The 22,144-nt window shown below is 48.4% G+C and overlaps 1 protein-coding gene across 1 annotated transcript in view; it reads left to right on the plus strand.

The window, feature by feature from the left end:
* DNAH17 (dynein axonemal heavy chain 17) overlaps positions 1-22,144 on the plus strand; it is a 15,539,113-nt gene that overhangs the window by 8,357,779 nt on the left and 7,159,190 nt on the right. Inside the window, exon 40 of the mRNA XM_086931082.1 lies at positions 21,906-22,044. Coding sequence (XP_086787208.1) covers positions 21,906-22,044 — 139 coding nt within the window. The remainder of the gene's footprint in view (positions 1-21,905; positions 22,045-22,144) is intronic.

A 22,144-nucleotide genomic window follows, 5' to 3' on the forward strand; every position in this document is an offset into this window, starting at 1 on the left:
ATTAATTACCATTTTTTCTATTTAATTACCTATTATTAATTATTTTACAATAAATATTAATTTACATAATTAATTAATTATATTTAAATTACTTCCCACCCTATTCCCCTATAAACCCACTACAGACAGAGGTACAAGCGTCATGTCTAGTTACATTACTGCCACTTGGAAAAAGTGTAGGGTAAACTACAAGTTTACCACACCCTACCATCCACAGTGCAATGAGCTTGTTGAAAGGTTCAACAAGACCCTCAAGCATATGATCATGGGGCTCCCAATAAAAGATTAAGCGAAAATGGGATGTCTTACTGCCCTGCCTCCTCTTTGCCTACAGAGAGGCTCCACAGAAGGGGTTGGCTACAGCCCATTTGAACTTCGGTTTGGACATTCAGTTAGGGGTCCATTATGTCTGGTCAAGGAGGACTGGGAGCAGCCTCTCAAACCTCCTAAACAGGATATTGTGGACTATATCCTTGGGCTGCGTTATGTATGGCTAATTACATGAAGAACGCCACCAAAAACCTTGAGGCCAGCCAGGAGCTTCAGAAAGCTTCACATGACCAAAAGGCTGTGCTGACTATTTACCAGTAAGGACAGAAAGTGTGGGTTTTGAAGCCTGTGGTCCCAGCAGCTCTCCAAGGCAAGTGGAGTGGCCCCCACACCATTCTTGAGAAAAAATGCGAGGTCACCTATTTTACCCCACAGGGTACTTGTAAACCGCCTAAAACCTTTTGTTGATAAGGCTGACTTGAGCTTGCTCATGGCCACTGATGAGGGACAGGAGGAAGAGATTGACCCTCTCCCTGACTAGGGAGCCCCTTTGTATACCCGGCTCCAGCCTTTCAGGGTCTAAAAGCAAGTGCTACTGCCGACCACAAACATGATTCTGCCCTCCTGCTGCTGAGCCAGGCTTCAGCATGGGTAGGTAGAACAATAGGTTTCCTGTCACAGGGAGGTGTGACCACCTCCCGGACAGGATTTAGTGTATTGGGTTGGGGGCGAATACCAGCACCACCAGACTGGTTTGAAAGGCACATTTGGTGCCCTCCTTGCATACTCCAGTTGGAACCTGTTCAGGGAGCCATCGGCTCCCGCTCTGGTGCGAAACTGGACAAAGGACATGGGAGTATCCTCCCCTCTGTCAGGCCTCTCCTCTGGGAGGGATCCCTGAATCGTCGCTACCCTTTCCCTGGGGGACTTAAGGGCTTACCTGTGGGTGGCTCTTCAGATTCGTCGCAGGACAAGATTCAGATCTGTGACTGCTTCCACTTCAACCGTCTGGGCACCTTGGACTTTGTTGGACTTTGCCTGGACCTGAGAGTGTACTAAGAGACTCTTGCTTCTCCTGGTTTTGTTATCCTGGCAGTCTTCTGCGTCATCTGTGCCTGTGCTTCATCCAGCTTCTTCTCCAGGCCTGTGGACATCAATGACAACAGAAGTAATCTCACTAGGAGTGGAGTCACTCCTCTGCATCTGCAGGCAACGCGACAAAGCTGACTGGTCTGCTGATCCTGACCTCCCACGGACTGTGAAAGGTTCAGTAACACAGGTGGTGGTACTGCAACTCCCTCAAGGCCTGCACTGTCTTCTCAGCAAGTTTGAGGCAATTATCTCTCGTCAGAACCGTTAATACAGAACCCCTGAGCACCGCGTTGACTTGCCGTTGCCAAGGCTTGTTCACTCTGTCCTCCAGAGATCTTCGGGCTACAAGAAGCTCTAGCCTTCAGCATCTCTTCCTACCAAGGTCTTTGTCCTCACTGCATCCTCTGCACTGTGGGCCTGCATCTTTGGTGAGCTACTCGAGGTTCTTTTGCCATTCCTGTGCATTTGGCATGTGGGTCCTTTTGAGGGTCTTCTTTGGCTTCAGTGGGCTTTCCTGCTTGATTGGGGCCTGCTCTGACTGTCCTGCATTTGATGAGTCCCTTGGACCTCGCTGGTCCCAACACTGCACCTTCATCGTTTTCCACATCTGTTGCTGCTGCCAAGGCTTGTTTGTGCTCCTGCCGGACATCAACCCCCTGATTCTCGACTCCGGCTGTGGGACAGCTAATGAACGGCTCCTGGTCTTCCACAGTGTTGCCTGGTCTTCACAGCTGCAGTGACAAGGTTACCATCCACTCTCCTGCATCTTTCGTCATCAATGGTCATTGGTCTTCCGTGCCTCCTAGTCACACCAGAGTGGCATGGACTCTGTCCCCTCTGCTTGCAGGTATTCCTCTTAAAGAATCTATACTTGGATTCTACGGACTCTGTCACCTACTTCACTAGCGGCATCTTTAATGAAGTCTAAGCAAAAACGAACAGGTGAGTGAGGAAAAATTGCGCTGGGAGGAAAGATTATTAATACACTGCAATATCCGATTAGCTCCAAGGATAAGATCCTGATCACCCCAGCAGGATCAAACAATGTGACAAATATCACAAATGTAATGTTATAAAACATACAATATATCCTGAGCTAAGAGTTCATAAGTATCAAGAAACAAATATCACATCCAAGAGTTCAGAGTGTCTTCATCTCATCTTCATTTATTTTCATTTTCCATTGAGTTCATTCTTCACCATAAATGAATTTTATAGCCCCTGCCACTGCCAACACGTGTTTCGTCTTGGTCGTGAAGACCACTAGACTTAATCAGGGCTGTAAATATTATAATACATATAATCATATTAGGGTTCCACTTGAGTCATACCATATAAATAGCATGTAAGACACAGTCCTTGTTAATACAAAGTGGCTTCAGAATGATCACGGTTTCAATATAAAACATGTTACTTCACAGATAAGAAAGCTAAAAGACATTACACATCGACCTCTGTACCAACTATAGTGAAGATAGTGGCCTAAAAAATAGATCGAAATGGACCCCTCAGCTCTCTAGCAATAACAACATTGATGCCTTTTACAAGATCATAATACAAGAACTTAACATTTTGGAGAAAAAAATTATGAAATCTAAAATATCTCCATACAAGGACAAATTAACGACCGGTGAGAGGTCAGCCCTTAAAATCTTAGCTGATGATCCTACCCTTATAGTCAAAGAAGCTGACAAGGGGGGGAATGTTGTTTTGATGGATAAAACTAAATATGACGAAGAAATTTTGAACCAACTGAGTGATCAAGCCTGGTATACTGAATTACCTTCTAATCCTATTTTTTCAATTGTCATAAAAATCAATGACTATCTTAAACAATGTCATCATGAGACCATTTTATCGGACGATGAATATAAATACCTAATTGTGGACTGACCACGTTTCCCATGCTTATACACCTTACCAAAGGTGCATAAGGACACGACCTGTCCACCCGGTAGACCCATAGTATCTGGTATTGGTGGGCCAACTGAAAAATTATCAGAATTCGTTGACATTTTTCTTCGTCCTCATGTTACCAACTTAGGGTCTTATATTAAAGATACGAAAGACATACTTAATGTCTTCAATGATTTCAGTTGGGAGCCAGAAAGGCTAATGGTCACTATGGATGTCTCACAACTATATACCAACATTGGACATGAAAAGGGTATTTTGGGATTAGAATACTTCCTATATAAAAGACCTGTTGAATTACTGGACCACACTAATATGTTACTAACTATGTCTAAATTAATTTTGGAGAATAACGTTTTTCTCTTTAATGACAAATGGTACCGCCAGAAATGCGGAGTAGCCATGGGCCGTCCTTCGCCTGCCTCTATATGGGGTGGATGGAGACGACGCACATCTGGGGCCCTGGCGGTGCAGTATGGCATGAATATATCAACTATTATGGAAGATATATTGATGACTTGCTTTTCATTTGGACAGGTGGTGAAACACAACTTTTGGATTTTTTTGCTTACATGAATAATAATGCATACAACATGACCTTTACCATTAATTACAGTTGTTCCGAAATAAGCTTCCTGGACTTGAAGCTCTATGTACAGAATGGTAAACTTTGTAGCAAATTATATAGAAAGGAGACCTCATGTAATGCTGTTTTACATGGTAATAGTGCACATCCGAAATCACAAATTAACTCAATTCCCTACGGCGAATTTTACAGGGCTCGCCGCAACTGCAGTGAGAACACAGAATATGCTTTATGTGCTAACGACATAGAAAATAGATTTCTGTCCAGAGGATACAAACAGGATGTAATCAGTAGGGCTAAGAATAGAGCTCTCAAACTGAAAAGAACTGAAACCCTACAAACTAGATGTAAACCGATTGGAACTAAAAATCCGATTAGATTTGTCACTGGCTACAATATTTGGTCGAAACATATTTATGGTATTCTAAAAAAATATTGGTTCATGCTAACCTCTGATTCCTCACTAAAGGAACACATATTGACCCACCCTTCCATCATGTACCGTAGAGGCACTACGATTAGAAATATGATTAGCCCTAGCTATGCAAAAAACATCCACAAGTTGTCTTGGCTACATACTATGAACAAAGGTTCATACCGATGCGGAAATTGTAGCATGTGTAGAATGTCAATGCATGGTACAAATTCCTTTAACTATTATGACTCAGGTACTTACCATATCAAGACCCACATTGACTGTACCACAACCTATGTCATATATGCTATCCTATGTAAATGTGGGAAGGTTTATATTGGGAGTACTATTAGGAAATTAAAGGATCGGGTCAGTGAACATTTCAGAGGCCTGAAAAATAGGGACAATAGAGTCCCAATAGCAGTTCATGCTATTAATTGCCCTGCACAAACTGAACACCTGACAATGTCTTTTCACGGTATAGAGACGGTACCGATAGACACGAGGGGGGGCAATCGAGAACTTAAATTAAGACAACGGGAGGCACGTTGGATAATGAAAGTTCATGGTGTGGAGAGGGGTCTGAACTTCGATGAGGAGTTGCAATACTTCCTGGCTTAGACTATGATGGATTTAAATATGCTTTACTCTCTCTCTCCCTTTTTGGGCTAAGTTTGGGAATCGAGGAACATGATAATATTATGAAATTACCAAGCTAATTATGTTCCCTTAATAGAATCTCGGACCAACTATGAGCAAGGATATATACTGATATGAAATAGTTTTTCCTGTAGTATGCCTAATTACTATAACAATTGGATTATCGGATGTGTATGTAATATTGTTATGTACAAACTCATGTGATGGATATACATGTACTTTTGTATTTTTTTGCTTCTTAGGACTGTAACCTTTCGCCTTTTATTCTTTTCTACTAGCACTTCTTTCTCACTAACAATGATGATAAGACACCGTTCTATTAATTTTTCACTCTTGTCTCTGATGCGTTTTGTGGTAAGTTGTGTATGTGAATGAATCTATTTTTGTTTACTATTCGAGACCTTGAGATGTATTGTTATCTTATGGTTAGGATAGATTCAGCATCCTGTTTAACTAATATTCTTAAATATATTTTTTTGAGCCTATACTTCGGCTCTGAATGCGCCAATATATAGAATAACGGTATGATACAGTTATCTGCTGTCCGGACTTTACGCTTTTTCACCCGTATTGAAGGGACTAACAATACTAATATTTTGTTCCCGTTATAACTTTGGGATAACCGCAATTACTACTGAGTATCTGATGAAATACCTATAGCGCTATTAACTGTACTTTTTTAACTTCATACCTTCTGATTATTTTTATTTATCGAATTACGCCTTTGAATCATCAATTGCAAACAAAACAGGTGATGGACAGAATGTGGATCAATGTCACACATTCACCCCAGTCCAAAGATCCGGGCCCAAATCCATCGTTTGTTTGCACTCCACACCACCCTGGGTTAGACAATGGCGATATGCAAATCAGCTCTGACCCTGTGCCCCATGGGAACAGTCCAGTCCGAACTACAAAAGCCATGTCCTTCCCAGAACGGAATCAAGCATCCGAGGACCGGACCGGTTTCGAGGTAACACCTCTCATCAGCCCGGCTAGCTTGACTCCAGTGGTGTGGAGTGCCTGGGACCCACATCTGAGCATCCCCAGCGCACTTATGGTGGCAATTGCAAACAAAACAGGTGATGGACAGAATGTGGATCAATGTCACACATTCACCCCAGTCCAAAGATCTGGGCCTAAATCCATCGTTTTTTTGCACTCCACACCACCCTGGGTTAGACAATGGCGATATGCAAATCAGCTCTGACCCTGTGCCCCATGGGAACAGTCCAGTCCGAACTACAAAAGCCATGTCCTTCCCAGAACGGAATCAAGCATCCGAGGACCGGACCGGTTTCGAGGTAACACCTCTCATCAGCCCGGCTAGCTTGACTCCAGTGGTGTGGAGTGCCTGGGACCCACATCTGAGAATCCCCAGCGCACTTATGGCGGCAATTGCAAATAAAACAGGTGATGGACAGAATGTGGATCAATGTCACACATTCACCCCAGTCCAAAGATCTGGGCCCAAATCCATCGTTTTTTTGCACTCCACACCACCCTGGGTTAGACAATGGCGATATGCAAATCAGCTCTGACCCTGTGCCCCATGGGAACAGTCCAGTCCGAACTACAAAAGCCATGTCCTTCCCAGAACGGAATCAAGCATCCGAGGACCGGACCGGTTTCGAGGTAACACCTCTCATCAGCCCGGCTAGCTTGACTCCAGTGGTGTGGAGTGCCTGGGACCCACGTCTGAGCTACCCCAGTACACTCAGGGAGAAAATTACAAAAAACAAAACACAAAACAACAAATTTGTGACATTGATCCACATTCTGTCCATCACCTGTTTTGTTTGCAATTGCCGCCATAAGTGCGCTGGGGATGCTCAGACGTGGGTCCCAGGCACTCCACACCACTGGAGTCAAGCTAGCCGGGCTGATGAGAGGTGTTACCTCGAAACCGGTCCGGTCCTTGGATGCTTGATTCCGTTCTGGGAAGGACATGGCTTTTGTAGTTCGGACTGGACTGTTCCCATGGGGCACAGGGTCAGAGCTGATTTGCATATCGCCATTGTCAAAATTCCTGCAGCCGCAATGTCAAGATGAGGTTATACAGGGCATGGAAGGTCCCAGATACATATGGCTGGTGTACATCCGTGGCAGCCATCCTGCCATCCTGTATCCACTTCATGTTCCCCATTGTACTCCAAATGTGTCCCAACTGACACCCCTGGAGCCTGTCTGAGTGGACAGTTCTTGTATCAGAGTAATGGCTCCAGTGAGGTCAGCCAAGGAGTGTTGTAGAGCATGGAGCGGACTTTGGATTTTCTTTAGGGACTGTAGGTAGTCCCTGATGGGACTCATGGCCCACATATGGCATCAAGTTTGGCAGCCACGTCCCACGTCCTCTGCATGGCTGGGAAGTGTGACCCGGCGCCGTGGGTCTGGGGGCCACCATGCGGGCCAGTCCACCAGTGCCCCCTCTGCAGCAGCATCTAAGCCTTCCTAGTCCGATCTTTCAGGGCCACCAGTTGCCAGTGGGCGGCAGGATCCGCCATCACCTCCCCCACTGGCATACCTCACATCAGACAGGTGGGATTTGCAGATAGTCCGAAGGGGCTACTCCCTCCACTTGTAAACTCCCCCTCCCTCCATACCATCTACACTCCGTGAATGTCAGAGGATCCCTTAGCCCTTCTCCGTCAGGAAGTTGCGGCTCTCTTGGCCAAGGCTGCTATTGAGCTAGTCCCTGTCCCAGAAGTAGGTCATGGTTGTTACTCCCACACTACTTCCTGCTGCCCAAGAAGGACAAAGGCCTGCGTCCTATCTTGGATCTCAGGGATGTCAACCACTTCCTCCAGAAGGAGAAGTTCAAAATGTTGACATTGGCTCAGGTCCTGTGTGCTTTCGACCATGGAGACTGGAGGGTAGCGTTGGACTTGCAGGACGCTTACTTCCACATTCCTGTCCTGCCAGCCCACAGGCGTTACATACGCTTCATGGTAGTTCACTAGCGTTTTCAGTTCTCTGTACTCCCCTTCAGCCTTACTAGCGCCCCTCAGGTGTTTACGAAAGTGATGGCAGTGGTCGTAGCTCATCTGCACAGATCAGGGGTTTCAGTCTTTCCCCATCTTGACAACTGGCTGTTGAAGGCGGGTTTGTACCAGGCTGTCGTCTCCCACCTGCAGACTACGGCAGACCTCTTGCATTCGCTGGGGTTCACTATCAACAAGCCGAAGTCGCACATGATTCCCTCTCAGAAGCTCATTTTCATTGGAGCAGTTCTGGATACAGAACAGTTCCAGGCTTATCCTCCCGAGCAGCAAGACTGGAATATTTGGGCTATGATACCGATGTTTCAGACTCTATTCTGGATTTCGGTGAGAATGACTCTGAGGCTGCTGGGCCTCATGGCCTCCTGCATCCTGCTGTTAGATCATGCCAGGTGGCATATGCGGGCTCTGCAGTGGGACCTGAAGTTCCAGTGGGTGCAGCATCAGGGCAACCTGTCCAATCACGTCCAGATCTCGGAGGCCACTGCTCTAGAATCGCAATTGGGTCAAAGGCAGATCCCTCTCCCTTTCCCAATCGGAACACCCAGTGGTGACGGACTAGTCCCTTCTGGTATGGGGCAGCCACGTGGGAGAGGCAGAGATCAGAGGCCTCTGGTCTCCGGCGGAGTCCGGGCTCCACATCAACCTTTGGAGCATCGGGCGAACAGGCTTGCACTGAAGGCATTCCTTCCCTCTGTCCGGAGAAGAGTAGTGCAGGTGTTCACAGACAACACCACCGCCAAGTGATACTGCAAAAAACAGGGTGTGGTGGGGTTGTGGACCCTATGTCAACAGGCTCTACGCCTCTGGACATGGCTGGAACATCAGGGTATTTCCCTGGCGGTTCAACACCTGGCAGGTTCTCTGAACACCAGGGCGGACGAACTCAGCCGCCGGTGCATGATGGATCACAAATGGCGTCTGAACACGGATGTGGCGCAAGGTCTCTTTCAGCAGTGGGGAGAGCCTTGGTTAGATCTATTTGCCACTGAAGAGAATGCGCAACGTCATAAGTTCTGCGCATTGGAATTTCCAAGGCAGCACTCGCTAGGCGACGCTTTTCATTGCGAGTGGAGTTGTGGTCTACTAAAGGCATTTGCGCCTATACCACTTCTACCCAGAGTGCTGAAGTAGATTAACCGCGACTGGGCCCAGGTCATTCTTGTGGCTCCGGACTGGGCTCAAAGTGTATGGTATCCCGAGTTACTCAGCATGGCTATCGATTCCCCGATCTGACTGCCACTTCGGGAGGATCTTCTAGTCGCAGCAACAGGGAAAGGTCCTCCACCCGAACGTATCCAGCCTCCACCTCCTTGCATGGAGATTGAACGGCGGCAGTTGATGTCTTTTGACCTGCTTTCCGAAGTTTGTGATGTCATCTTGGCAGCCAGGTGTCCCTCCACTAAAATGGAATACGCCTGTAGGTGGAATAAGTTTGTGGCATGGTACACAGCAAAGGTTGTGGTTCCCCTTTCAGCCCCTCTTTCAGAGGTCCTTCTATTCCTCCTTTGTTTGGCCCAGCAGGGCTCTGCTCTGGGCACTATCAAGGGCTATCTCTCAGCCATTTCAGCCTTTTTTACGGCTTCCAGATCAGTCTTCCCTTTTCAAGTCCCCTGTTGTAAATAGATTCATCAAAGGCATTACTCATCTTTTCCCTCCTGTTCCTTTCATAATGCCTCAGTGGGACTTGAACCTGGTTCTGACATATATACTGTGTGCTCTCTTTGAGCCACTTCACAACTGTCCTCTTTGTCTTCTCACTTTAAAAAAGACAGCTTTCCTGGTGGCCACCACCTCTGCCAGAAGAGTGAGTGAGCTCCAGGCTCTTTCTTCTAAACCTCCTTTTGGCTCTGTTCATCCAGACAAAGTGGTTCTCAGGACTCGACAATCTTTTCTGCCAAAGGTTGTCACTGCCATTCACATAGGAAAGACCACTACTTTGCCCACCTTCTTTTCGCTTTGCCATCCCTCAAAAGAGGAAGAGAGGTTCCATGGTCTGGACCCAAAATGTGCGCTCTCCTTCTACCTGAACCGCACACAACAGTCCCGGGTGGATTCCCAGCTCTTTGTTGTCTACTTGGGTGCCAAGAAAGGTCGGACCGTGCACAAGCGGACCATCTCTCAGAGGGTCATTCTGTGCATAAAGGCTTGTTATTCTTTGGCTGAAAAGGAGCCTTCGGTGGGACTGCGCGCCCATTCTACTAGGGCGACAGCAGCCACTAATGCTTTGGGACGGGGAGTTCCCTTGCATGACATCTGTCAGGTAGCTACGTGGGCCTCGCTGCACACGTTTACCAAGCATTACTGTCTGGGCAGCCAAGTCCGGAGAGATGGCTTCTTTGGCCGTTCTGTTCGCCAGGGCTTTCTGCTGTGATCTTGGTTAGCAGACCCACCACCGGGATTGGTATTGCTGGGCTATCTATTCTAAGTTAAGGAATCTATCACTACGTGTGTCTTTCAGATGCACACGTTACTTACGTTCGGAAACGATATATCTGTAAGAAACATTAGTAGTGATAGATTCCTTACCGCCCCACCCATCCTCCCCATTCAGCGAACTGATTTCTAGGTGTAGGAGAGTAGGGTCTGCAATCCTATGATCACCCAGATTTTTTGCTTTTGTTTCACTGGTTTACGACTTTCTCTGGCTGTGGGCCTGCCAATCAGACCCACAGCCTGGCTGTTCTCTCTCTAAATTACAACATGTACCCTAGGTGCATTTACCAATTGGTACTGGGCCACCTTATCAGACCTTGTAACTCAGGGCATAGGTGTACCCAGGGCTGCCAGGGGCTGCAGCATGTATTATGCCACCCCTGGCTGGCCTCCTAAATTTGACACAACTGGCTGCATGACAGCTGGGGCAAAGTCGTGTAATCACCCTTTGCTGTAGGTGTAGTATACCTATACCTAACCCTAAAATGGACACACAGATTCCTATCAGTCACTCCTATGGCAGGCCTTGACAATCCTGAAGGCAGAGTGCTTGGAATCGGGTGAGATGGTGCTCTGGCATGAGCTGAGCCTGTCTGCAGCTTGCGGAACCAAGTCCTAATAGCTGTTCCATGAGATCGCATACCATATACTCTTAAGTGCATTATAATCCTCGCGGTTAAATGCTAACTTTGGTATTGCTTTATCAAAACATGTCGAGTAAGGTGTCATACGAATTGGAATACTAACCCCTCGCCAATTCTGGCGACGGGGTTAGCATTCCACCCTTCTAGAGGGACACGACATGTATGTAACTGTGAACCCCGGTTAAAGTTAACTGAAGCCTCAGCTCCACAAAATGGATGCTGCCACCACAGACACAAGTCTGACCCCCTGCAGCTGGGAGTCCTTCCAGCGAGGGGAGCCTGGACAAAGGGTTTCCTGTCAGGGGCGGTGCTAGCACCGTCCCAGACATGGTTTTGTGTATCCTGGGTAGGCAGGGCTTTTCAGGAAGGTGACTGCTGAGTGGCACCCCGGTGCTCACTACGCATAGGCCGGTCAGAACCAGTTCCAGGGGCACACCAGCCCCTGGCCTGGGGAAAGTCCGGCATGGCAGAGGGGTGTAACCACCCCCCTCCTAGTCCCACCCATAGGCAGGACCTAGTCACCGGGTCAGCCCCCTTTTTTAGTATAAAGATGGGAGCGGGCCCCCTGTTCAAATTAGATCATCTTTGGAATCAAGACACGACTTTCTTCGAAAGGACTTCAAGATTTCTTCCTCAAGATTCTCCCTTGTGGCTAAGGAGTAGTCACCCTGCATCAAGCGGGCACCATCCTAAGAACACTGCGGTCTGCTGCAAGTCCTTCTTCACGAATCCGACGACCCAGCTCGACGAGACCCGGCTTCCCTGGCACCTCTGACCTCTACTCACCTCTACAGCAAAGCTGAGAACTGTGAGTGCGACGAGACCTCGAGGGACCGACGATCGCCAAGACTGCACGACTTCTTTGTAACAAGCCCACCGAGTCTTCCACTGGTGAGTGCTTTGGGGTCCGAGAAGCCCCAACCCTGCGCAGCTCCAGCATCCAAGATCAGCCTCCCTGCATCTCCACGATCTGCGTGGGGCCCTTCTGCTGTTTGCTGTGCACCGCGTTGTTTGGCTACTAGCCGGCTGGCTTGTGGCCTTCTGAACGACGCCCGACGACATCACTGCTGCTGGTCTGGTTGCTCCAGACTGGCCCTTGCTTCCTTCTTCAAGAGAGGCACCCCGGACCATCCTGGTCCACTCCAGATGCCATTTTAGGTCCACCGCGTGGGCTTGAATTTGCCAAGGCTTTGTTGCCCAATCCTGGGTCCAGTGACGCCGACAGCTTCTATCTTCGTGGGACAGCTCGCTCCTCCATCCTGGTCGCCGACAACGCCTCCTGGTCCGTGAGATCTCCGAGCACAGCGTCACCCACTCACCTTGTCGAGGTGGCTACCATCCGGTGCCCTCCTGGTGCCCACTGACTACTGGCTAGTAGTCTCGAACTTGGTCCCCTCTGCTTTCAGGTGTCATCTTCCATCGATCCAGGCTTGGATCCACCGAACTTTCTTCACTGGTCGCCTGCCAGCAACTTCTTTCTTCCAGGCTCCTGGTCCGGCAACGAGGATTCCCGACGTCTTTTGAGTCCTATGCAGCTGCAGCCCCTGGGCTAGGTAACTTCGGCATTTCGGTGCCCCAGCATAGCCTCACTATCCAAGGGTCAGAATCCACTTTCGTTTTCCTCCTACCAGGTCGGGTTCGCCCGAGAACACTAACTTTGCAATTCCTAGCTACCATAGACTTTGTCCCGCATCACGCGTGAGAGTGCACACTCTGCACCCGTGTCCCCTGGGTCTCCTAGAAGTAATCTGAAGATTCTATAGTCAAGATCTAGCGATTCCAAAGCCTATTAGTACTGTCCTTACCTGCTAGTAATTTCGCATTCCACTTTTCAAGTATATGGTTTTCCGTGCCCCTCGGGCATTTGTATATACTGTGCTAACTTAAGTATTTTTGTAAGAGTTTTGGTTTGTGCTTAGTACCCTGTCCTCATAAAGAGTACAGGCTGTTGTGATTCTTAATAAATAACTGTTTATTTTCATAACACTTGTGTGGTGTCCTTTCACTGGGTATTCAAGGGGTATATGTGTGGTAAACAGCTGGATTAACACGCCCTCTCGAGTCTTTAGCCTTAGACTGCTCGTATCCACGCTACTAGGATAGCTGGTCTATAAGGTTGACTTACAACCAATCATCAATAAGGGTTGCTGGACTGATACATAGTGTTCACTAGAATAGTGAGCACTGCATATCAGGCCACCTTCTCACATTGGTGAGCAGCGGTTGGGATTTGAGCTTGCTGTTGTTTTACCACACGTATCCTAAGAATATCTTGTTGAAAGATCACATAAGTACTTCAGGTACATATAACTAAGCTTAGAATACTCTGAGTTCTACTGAACCAGCTGTTGCAGCTCCTCAAGGCTTAGCACACCTTGGCTGCAACTCTTAGCAAGGGATCAGTAGGCAAACACATAGTGTAGGTAGGTGCATCACTTACACCACACTAGAAACAGTATGTCGGACAAAGGAGGAAACTCTGAGTCTCCCCTTGTGTCAGTTGACCCTCCACAGGTCATCCCTTCAAGATATACTGTGCTTAGCTTCCGTGAGTTACGACAAGTATGTAACACAAGGAAGATTAAGCAAGGGGCTAACCCCACCACCTCCTTTCTGATTGGTCTCCTAGAGACTTATGATGCCAGAAAGGCTGAGAGACTTCTTAGCCCTTCTAATCCAGATGGAGGCATGCCTCCCCTTGAGGGAACCAGAGGAGACCCTGACCTAATCCACCTCTCACCTGAGAACGAGGATGTAGAGGAGGATGAGGATGAGGATCCCTCTGGGGATGAGGCAGACAAGGGACAGGTAGAAGTCAGTAGACTAACCAGGTCCAACTTAAGCAAACATGACAGTGGCACTGGGGGACCCCTGGGGCCACTATCAGGTCAGCTTAACATTGGGAATGGACGAGCCAGATCTCTGTCAAGAGGCTCTGACAGATCCCTTCAAACCAATGGCTCTCACAACTCTTCTCAACGAGGGATGACTTCCCCTCAGAGGAGAGTGTATGAAGCTAAAGAAAGGGCAGCCAATCTGAGGATTGAAAGGGAAGAACTTGCCCTGGCCAAAGAAAGGCTTGCCTTTGCTAGAGAGCAACAGTTAAGTGGGGTAGTCCCCACTGGTGGCAGCATTGTACCTAGCAATAGGGAAAGGAGTTTTGATACAAAGCACCTTGGTAAGATAGTGCCCCCCTTTAAACAAGGGGATGACATCCACAAATGGATTACTGCTCTGGAGAGGGCCTGCACTGTGCAGGGTGTTCCCCAGAGTCAGTGGGCAGCTATCTTGTGGCTCTCCTTTGAAGGCAAAGGTAGAGATAAGCTCCTCACTACAAGGGTGGAGGATGCTAACAATTACCAAGTCTTGAAAAAGACACTGGTTGAAGGGTTTGGCCTAACCACTGAGCAGTACAGGGTGCTGTTCAGGGATACCCAGAAAACTCAGTCTCAAGATTGGTCTGACTTTGTAGATTGTGCCACTAAGGCTTTTGAGGGCTGGTTGCTGTGCAGTAAGGTTACTGATTATAAAGGATTGTATAATTTGATGATGAGAGAACAAATTTTAAACAATTGTCAGAACCAGTTGTTGCATCAGCATCTTGTTGACTCAGATCTGACCTCTCCCCAAGAATTGGGAAAGAAGGCAGACAGATGGGTTAGAACAAGAGTTAAGCAGAACCAGGGCCAGAATCAAGGTGGTCAGAAGAAAGCAGACCAGAAGGGTAAAGATTCTAAGGGGGAACAAAATGACCAGAAGTCTTCGACAGGTCCCCAACAACCCAAAGAGGGTGGGGGTCAGGCTCCCCAAAAGAAGAAAGAAGGCCAATCTAAAAGGTGGTGCCAATACTGCAAAAGTAAAACTCACTGGTTTAGTGAGTGCACCAAGAAAGGAGGAGGGCAGACTCCTGCCACTGCAGCCCCTAAGGCACCTGTGCCCCCTACTACAGTCAGCAGTGGTAGTGCACCTCCCAAGGGGTTAGTAGGGTTAACCCTGGGTTCTGAGGGGTGTGACAACTTAGTTGGTACACTCACTCAGGCTGTCCTTGTCAGTACAGGGAATATGGATATGTCCCCTGACATAAGTCCCAATACTTTGGGCAAATACAGACAGACACCTTTCATTAATGGAAAAATGGCTCAGGCCTATAGGGACACTTGTGCCAGTGTCACAATGGTGACACCTAACTTTGTGGACCCTGGGCAGATCATGCCAGGTACAGAATTCCTGGTGACCAATGCAAGCAATGTCACTACCACTCACAGTATGGCAATTGTAGCTTTCTCCTTGGGAGGGGTAACTGGCCAAAAGAAGGTTATAGTTAGTTCAGACCTCCCAGTGGATTGTTTGTTGGGCAATGATTTGGAGTCATCACAATGGACAGAGGTGGAGCAGAGGACTCACATGGAAATGTTAGGCTTGCCAGCACATGTGTTTGCTGTGACCAGGTCACAGGTCAGGAAATGCCCCACTGAACAGGTGCTGGATCCTGGAACAATGGACCAGACACCTTCCAAGAAAAAGAGCAGTAGGGTTAAGGCTGTGCCTTCCCCCTTGCCCCAGGTTGTGGATCAAGTCTCAGAGGAGGCTGACCTACAGGAATTGAGGGAAACTGAGCCTAGAGAGTTTGAACTTGATCAAGTTGAATTCTTGGGTTCAGGGGAACCCTCAAGGGAAGACCTGGGGAAGGACCAGTTAGACTGCCCTTCTCTTGAACCCCTCAGACAGCAGGCTGCTGCTGAGGCTGCTGGGAACGCCACAGGTACCCACAAGGTATACTGGGAAGATGGACTCCTGTACACTGAGTCAAGAGACCCCAAGCCTGGCATGGCCAGGAGGCTGGTTGTACCCTTGTCTCAGAGAGGTTTCCTACTTACCTTGGCCCATGAGATTCCCTTAGCAGGTCACTTAGGCCAGACAAAGACTTGGGACAGGCTTGTCTCACACTTTCACTGGCCTCACATGAATGAGGATACCAAGGAGTTTTGTCGCTCCTGTGTCACTTGCCAAGCCAGTGGTAAGTCAGGTGGCACAACAAAGGCCCCCCTTATACCAATGCCTGTGGTGGGGGTGCCCTTTGAAAGAGTGGGGATTGACATTGTTGGTCCAATGGAACCCCAGACAGCATCAGGGCACAAGTTTATACTGGTGGTAGTGGATCATGCCACCAGGTATCCTGAAGCTATTCCACTTAGGACCACCACAGCGCCTGTGGTGGCAAGGGCCCTAGTTGGAGTGTTCTCCAGAGTGGGCTTCCCTAAGGAGGTTGTCTCTGACAGAGGTGCAAACTTCATGTCAAGCTACTTAACTGCTATGTGGAAGGAATGTGGTGTCAATTACAAATTCACTACACCCTATCATCCACAATGCAATGGGCTTGTTGAAAGGTTCAACAGGACCCTAAAAGGGATGATTCATGGACTACCTGAAAAGCTCAGGCGTAGATGGGATGTCCTGATTCCCTGCCTTCTGTTTGCTTACAGAGAGGTCCCACAAAAGGGGGTTGGCTACAGCCCTTTTGAACTTTTGTATGGGCATCCTGTGAGAGGCCCCCAGTGTTTGGTGAAGGAAGGATGGGAGAGACCTCTCAAAAAGCCTGCAACCAACATAGTGGACTATGTACTTGGTCTCCGCTCCAGGATGGCTGAGTATATGGAGAAGGCATCTGAAAACCTTAAGGCCAGTCAAGAACTTCAAAAAGCTTGGCATGACCAAAAGGCTGTCCTGACTGTTTACCAGCCTGGACAGAAGGTGTGGGTGTTGGAGCCAGTGGCCCCAGCAGCACTCAAAGACAAATGGTCTGGGCCCCACACAATTCTTGAGCAAAAGGGAGAGGTCACCTACCTGGTGGACCTTGGAACTCCCAGGAGCCCCCACAGGGTACTCCATGTCAACAGGCTCAAAGCATATGTTGACAGGAAGGACATGAGCTTGCTCATGGCCATAGATGAGGGACAGGAGGAAGAGAGTGACCCTCTCCCAGACCTGCTCACTCAGAATCCTGATGATGGGTCAGTAGATGGTGTTGTCTTTTGTGGCAGCCTCTCTGAACATCAGCAGAAAGACTGTAAACAGGTTCTTCAGTCTTTCAGACATATGTTCTCTCTGACACCCAGTCAGACCAATTGGTGCACCCATGAGGTTGACACTGGTGACAGCCTGCCAGTCAAGAGTAAAATCTACAGGCAGCCTGATCATGTTAGAGACTGCATAAAAACTGAAGTGCAGAAAATGTTGGAGTTGGGAGTCATTGAACCCTCAGATAGCCCTTGGGCTAGTCCAGTAGTTCTAGTGCCAAAGCCTCACACCCAAGATGGTAAGAGAGAGATGAGGTTCTGCGTAGACTACAGGGGTCTCAATGCAGTCACTAAGACTGATGCCCACCCAATACCAAGGGCAGATGAACTTATAGATAGATTGGCTTCCGCCAACTACTTAAGTACATTTGACTTAACAGCTGGGTATTGGCAAATCAGGTTAGCTGAGGATGCCAAGCCCAAGACAGCATTTTCAACCCCTGGTGGGCATTATCAATTTGTGGTAATGCCCTTTGGTCTGAAAAATGCACCTGCCACCTTCCAAAGGTTGGTGAATCAAGTCCTTACTGGGCTGGATGACTTCTGTGCAGCATATCTAGATGATATTGCTGTCTTTAGCTCCACCTGGGAGGATCACCTGGTCCACCTGAGGAAAGTGTTAGAGGCTCTGCAAGCAGCAGGCCTCACTATCAAGGCCACCAAGTGCCAGATAGGGCAGACACAGGTTGTATACCTGGGCCACCTTGTAGGTGGAGGCCAGGTTCAGCCACTGGAGAGCAAAATACAGTCAATCAGGGACTGGGCTCCTCCAACCACCCAGACTCAGGTTCGAGCTTTCTTGGGCCTGACTGGATACTACAGAAAGTTTGTCAGGAACTATGGTTCAATTGTGACACCATTAAATGAACTGACAAGTAAGAAAATGCCAAAAAAGGTTCAGTGGACAGCAGGCTGTCAAAAAGCATTCGATGACCTAAAGCAGGCCATGTGCACAGCACCTATCCTTAAGAGTCCAGACTACTCCAAACCATTCATTGTCCAAACAGATGCTTCTGAGTTGGGTGTGGGAGCTGTTCTTTCTCAACTGAATTTTGATGGTCAAGACCAGCCCATTGCTTTTATAAGCAGAAGGCTGACCCCCAGAGAGAAGAATTGGTCAGCTATTGAGAGGGAGGCCTTTGCTGTGGTTTGGGCCCTGAAGAAGCTGAGGCCATACTTGTTTGGCACTCACTTCAAGATTCAGACCGACCATAAGCCCCTCTTGTGGCTAAATCAGATGAAGGGTGAAAACCCCAAACTGCTTAGGTGGTCCATTTCCCTACAGGGGATGGACTTTACAGTGGAACATAGACCTGGTACTGATCATGGCAATGCCGATGGGCTCTCCAGATATTTCCACTTAGAACAAGAAGACTCACCTGGTCAAGGTTAGCTTATTGTCCCAAAGTTTGGGGGGGGGGTCATGTAGGAGAGTAGGGTCTGCAATCCTATGATCACCCAGATTTTTTGCTTTTGTTTCACTGGTTTACGACTTTCTCTGGCTGTGGGCCTGCCAATCAGACCCACAGCCTGGCTGTTCTCTCTCTAAATTACAACATGTACCCTAGGTGCATTTACCAATTGGTACTGGGCCACCTTATCAGACCCTGTAACTCAGGGCATAGGTGTACCCAGGGCTGCCAGGGGCTGCAGCATGTATTATGCCACCCCTGGCTGGCCTCCTAAATTTGACACAACTGGCTGCATGACAGATGGGGCAAAGTCGTGTAATCACCCTTTGCTGTAGGTGTAGTATACCTATACCTAACCCTAAAATGGACACACAGATTCCTATCAGTCACTCCTATGGCAGGCCTTGACAATCCTGAAGGCAGAGTGCTTGGAATCGGGTGAGATGGTGCTCTGGCATGAGCTGAGCCTGTCTGCAGCTTGCGGAACCAAGTCCTAATAGCTGTTCCATGATATCGCATACCATATACTCTTAAGTGCATTATAATCCTCGCGGTTAAATGCTAACTTTGGTATTGCTTTATCAAAACATGTCGAGTAAGGTGTCATACGAATTGGAATACTAACCCCTCGCCAATTCTGGCGACGGGGTTAGCATTCCACCCTTCTAGAGGGACACGACATGTATGTAACTGTGAACCCCGGTTAAAGTTAACTGAATCCTCAGCTCCACAAAATGGATGCTGCCACCACAGACACGAGTCTGACCCCCTGCAGCTGGGAGTCCTTCCAGCGAGGGGAGCCTGGACAAAGGGTTTCCTGTCAGGGGCGGTGCTAGCACCGTCCCAGAGATGGTTTTGTGTATCCTGGGTAGGCAGGGCTTTTCAGGAAGGTGACTGCTGAGTGGCACCCCGGTGCTCACTACGCATAGGCCGGTCAGAACCAGTTCCAGGGGCACACCAGCCCCTGGCCTGGGGAAAGTCCGGCATGGCAGAGGGGTGTAACCACCCCCCTCCTAGTCCCACCCATAGGCAGGACCTAGTCACCGGGTCAGCCCCCTTTTTTAGTATAAAGATGGGAGCGGGCCCCCTGTTCAAATTAGATCATCTTTGGAATCAAGACACGACTTTCTTCGAAAGGACTTCAAGATTTCTTCCTCAAGATTCTCCCTTGTGGCTAAGGAGTAGTCACCCTGCATCAAGCGGGCACCATCCTAAGAACACTGCGGTCTGCTGCAAGTCCTTCTTCACGAATCCGACGACCCAGCTCGACGAGACCCGGCTTCCTTGGCACCTCTGACCTCTACTCACCTCTACAGCAAAGCTGAGAACTGTGAGTGCGACGAGACCTCGAGGGACCGACGATCGCCAAGACTGCACGACTTCTTTGTAACAAGCCCACCGAGTCTTCCACTGGTGAGTGCTTTGGGGTCCGAGAAGCCCCAACCCTGCGCAGCTCCAGCATCCAAGATCAGCCTCCCTGCATCTCCATGATCTGCGTGGGGCCCTTCTGCTGTTTGCTGTGCACCGCGTTGTTTGGCTACTAGCCGGCTGGCTTGTGGCCTTCTGAACGACGCCCGACGACATCACTGCTGCTGGTCTGGTTGCTCCAGACTGGCCCTTGCTTCCTTCTTCAAGAGAGGCACCCCGGACCCTCCTGGTCCACTCCAGACGCCATTTTAGGTCCACCGCGTGGGCTTGAATTTGCCAAGGCTTTGTTGCCCAATCCTGGGTCCAGCGACGCCGACAGCTTCTATCTTCGTGGGACAGCTCGCTCCTCCATCCTGGTCGCCGACAACGCCTCCTGGTCCGTGAGATCTCCGAGCACAGCGTCACCCACTCACCTTGTCGAGGTGGCTACCATCCGGTGCCCTCCTGGTGCCCACTGACTACTGGCTAGTAGTCTCGAACTTGGTCCCCTCTGCTTTCAGGTGTCATCTTCCATCGATCCAGGCTTGGATCCACCGAACTTTCTTCACTGGTTGCCTGCCAGCAACTTCTTTCTTCCAGGCTCCTGGTCCGGCAACGAGGATTCCCGACGTCTTTTGAGTCCTATGCAGCTGCAGCCCCTGGGCTAGGTAACTTCGGCATTTCGGTGCCCCAGCATAGCCTCACTATCCAAGGGTCAGAATCCACTTTCGTTTTCCTCCTACCAGGTCGGGTTCGCCCGAGAACACTAACTTTGCAATTCCTAGCTACCATAGACTTTGTCCCGCATCACGCGTGAGAGTGCACACTCTGCACCCGAGTACCCTGGGTCTCCTAGAAGTAATCTGAAGATTCTATAGTCAAGATCTAGCGATTCCAAAGCCTATTAGTACTGTCCTTACCTGCTAGTAATTTCGCATTCCACTTTTCAAGTATATGGTTTTCCGTGCCCCTCGGGCATTTGTATATACTGTGCTAACTTAAGTATTTTTGTAAGAGTTTTGGTTTGTGCTTAGTACCCTGTCCTCATAAAGAGTACAGGGCTGTTGTGATTCTTAATAAATAACTGTTTATTTTCATAACACTTGTGTGGTGTCCTTTCACTGGGTATTCAAGGGGTATATGTGTGGTAAACAGCTGGCTTAACACGCCCTCTCGAGTCTTTAGCCTTAGACTGCTCGTATCCACGCTACTAGGATAGCTGGTCTATAAGGTTGACTTACAACCAATCATCAATAAGGGTTGCTGGACTGATACATAGTGTTCACTAGAATAGTGAGCACTGCATATCAGGCCACCTTCTCACACTAGGGTTAAGGTCATCCCTTTCAGGGCTCTAGTTTCAAGGCACCAGTGGCCAGTTTCTTGCATGGCTCTGTGTTCCTGGCGCAGAAAGTCATGTACAGAACGGAAGTCAGCACGCATGGGCACGTCTAAGTAGCTCCAGCGACGTCATCTCGGCGCCAACCACGCCAACGACACACGCGTAGCCAGATACGACAACGCCTACCGACGCGCTGGGGTATTGCTAACCAAAACTTTCCGGATTCAGTCTGAAGCCTGGGGGTAATTCTAAGGTAAGGAATCTATTACTACTAATGTTTCTTACAGATATATCGTTACCGAAGGAAAGTAACTTGTGAGTCCTGCTACAATAATCACCTTGCTGTCCCCATTGTCAGTCCTCTACCGACCCGGTGAGTGGATGGGAGTCACACTCGACAGAGGGAGTGCACCTGGTACCCCCCTCCAACCATGGAGTATCTCAGTCTCAAATCCAGTCACATAAGTCTTCTCATGTGCATACAGGATATTAAAAGTGCTGATTATTTTTAATTCTTCAGAGTTTCCTAAATATGACAATCTTAGTTCTAGTAGTTTATGCATATGTGTTACAAGTAGAGGAAGGTCTGTATTTTTAGGCTTTAATTTAATGATGTTCTAATATTAATTTCTGTGATATTATTTCCTTCAGACCCTGTGCTATGGTGGTCCCAGACTTTGAGCTGATTTGCGAAATCATGTTGGTAGCTGAGGGATTTATTGATGCAAGACTTCTTGCTCGGAAGTTCATTACTTTGTATACACTTTGCAAAGAGTTACTTTCTAAGCAGGTACGTTTTTTTTCAAAATGCTACAATTCTTAACGATTACAGCAAGAAAAGTTCCAGGAAGATTAGAAAAGGTTACTGAGAAAAAGTGTATTTTTAAATA

This window comes from Lissotriton vulgaris, chromosome 7 (assembly GCF_964263255.1).
Source record: "Lissotriton vulgaris chromosome 7, aLisVul1.2, whole genome shotgun sequence".
NCBI classification, from domain to species: Eukaryota; Metazoa; Chordata; class Amphibia; order Caudata; family Salamandridae; genus Lissotriton; species Lissotriton vulgaris.